Raw genomic sequence first — 1,788 nt, 5'->3', positions numbered from 1 at the left:
AACACAACACTGATTAAAGTATAAATGATAATAAAAATTATAAATAACACAAAAACATAAGTAGTAAATAAAGCAATAAATAAAATAAATGAAACAATATAAAGCAATAATAAATAAAACATAATAAATACCTCATCAACCACAACAGCCCTGACGTTATCCAGCCGTACAGCCTTCTGCTTCAGGATCTCAAGGAGATATATATATATAACACAACACTGATTAAAGTATAAATGATAATAAAAATTATAAATAACACAAAAACATAAGTAGTAAATAAAGCAATAAATAAAATAAATGAAACAATATAAAGCAATAATAAATAAAACATAATAAATACCTCATCAACCACAACGGCCCTGACGTTATCCAGCCGTACAGCCTTCTGCTTCAGGATCTCAAGGAGGCGTCCTGGAGTGGCTATTACTATCTGGAGAAAGGAAGCGCAATCAAATAAGGTGATGGTTTCTGATAAAAGCTCTTTACTAACCAACAAGTACCTTGATGTTCTGCTTGAGTCGATGCAGCTGAGGGGGTAAAGGCATCCCCCCCACCAGAAGAGCAGTTCTCATGTTGGGCAGACTCATCACCAGCTCTTTCGTCTGCTTCTCTATCTGGATGGCCAGCTCTCTGGTCGGGGTCAGGATGAGACACGTGGGACAAGATGGTGAAGCAGTTCGGCTCTGGAAAATCAAAAATGCACACATATTGATGTGGGAAGTTCAAATATCATGCACAATAAAACAAGGAATAAATAAATAATTACATGAACCAATAGGACAAATAACGCTCAATAAATGTATTTCAAAATGTGTGTATTATTTAGTTTTTTTTTCTTTTCTTTTATTCATGGTTACATTTATTGTGATGTTATTCCTGTTTAATGGCTATTTTATTTTATTTTATTTTAAATGTATTTCTGTATTTATAAATATTAAATATTACAAATATAAAAAATATAAATATAACAGTTCCTCTTGGCCACTCTAATCTCCTTATTCAGTGTGTTTCTGGCCTGATTGTACAAGACTCTGTCCCCCCTTTTGTAGGCGTCCTCTTTGGCCTGACGAAGATGACGAAGTTTTGCTGTAAACCATGGCTTATCATTGTTGAATGTTAAATGAGTCCTGGTAGGGATGCACATGTCTTCACAGAAACTGATTTATGATGTTACAGATTCCGTGAGCTCGTCCAGATTGTTGGTGGCTGCTTCAAAAACACTCAGTAACTTTGTTTTGGTAAGCCTTTTTCTTTTTCATGTAGCACTACTCAGGGGCGGACTTACCCATTAGGCAAAGGTAGGCGACCGCCTTGGGCCCCCAAAAGCCAAGGGCCCCCTAAAATGCTTTTCATATAGGATATGCGCATTAAGCGCAGACACGTGAACGTTTGCCGTTTACGGTGTTTATTATCATGACAACCGTCCGAGTCAGTGGCGACTGCAAGTGTAGGGCTGTATGCACTGTGAGTACCATGAGCGCTCAGACTGATCTGAGATTTGCCCCGCAAACATTTCAGCAGTTATTATAAGCCTGTGTGTCCCATATTTCTGTCGACTGAACCAGCCATGCCATTAATTATGAATTTATCAGTCTTTTGCATGCCAAAGTCAATTTCTGCATAGAAATATTACGCCAAATAGAAGCAGAAAACCGTGCTATACTACACACTTTCATGAGATCAGGTTAGCCTACAACAATGAATTTGTTGGCTATTTTACAAATGGGAATACAGCGAATTCATGACAATGTTTTGCATTCAAGCTACCCGTAAAATTTATAGTGAAAA

The 1,788-nt window shown here is 37.1% G+C and overlaps 1 protein-coding gene across 1 annotated transcript in view; it reads right to left on the bottom strand.

The window, feature by feature from the left end:
- ddx59 (DEAD (Asp-Glu-Ala-Asp) box polypeptide 59) overlaps window positions 1-707 on the bottom strand; it is a 4,454-nt gene extending 3,747 nt beyond the window's left edge. The window contains exons 1-2 of the mRNA XM_016273813.1: window positions 501-707; window positions 341-430 (exon numbers count right to left, since the gene is read on the bottom strand). Coding sequence (XP_016129299.1) covers window positions 341-430; window positions 501-707 — 297 coding nt within the window. The remainder of the gene's footprint in view (window positions 1-340; window positions 431-500) is intronic.
- Between the last annotated feature and the right edge of the window lie 1,081 nt (window positions 708-1,788).

The sequence above is a fragment of the Sinocyclocheilus grahami genome, unplaced genomic scaffold (genome assembly GCF_001515645.1).
Source record: "Sinocyclocheilus grahami isolate Dianchi unplaced genomic scaffold, SAMN03320097.WGS_v1.1 scaffold81.1, whole genome shotgun sequence".
In the NCBI taxonomy this organism is placed as follows: Eukaryota; Metazoa; Chordata; class Actinopteri; order Cypriniformes; family Cyprinidae; genus Sinocyclocheilus; species Sinocyclocheilus grahami.
The sequence above is the reverse complement of the archived record's forward strand: the minus strand, read 5'-3'. Positions and strand labels throughout refer to the sequence as shown.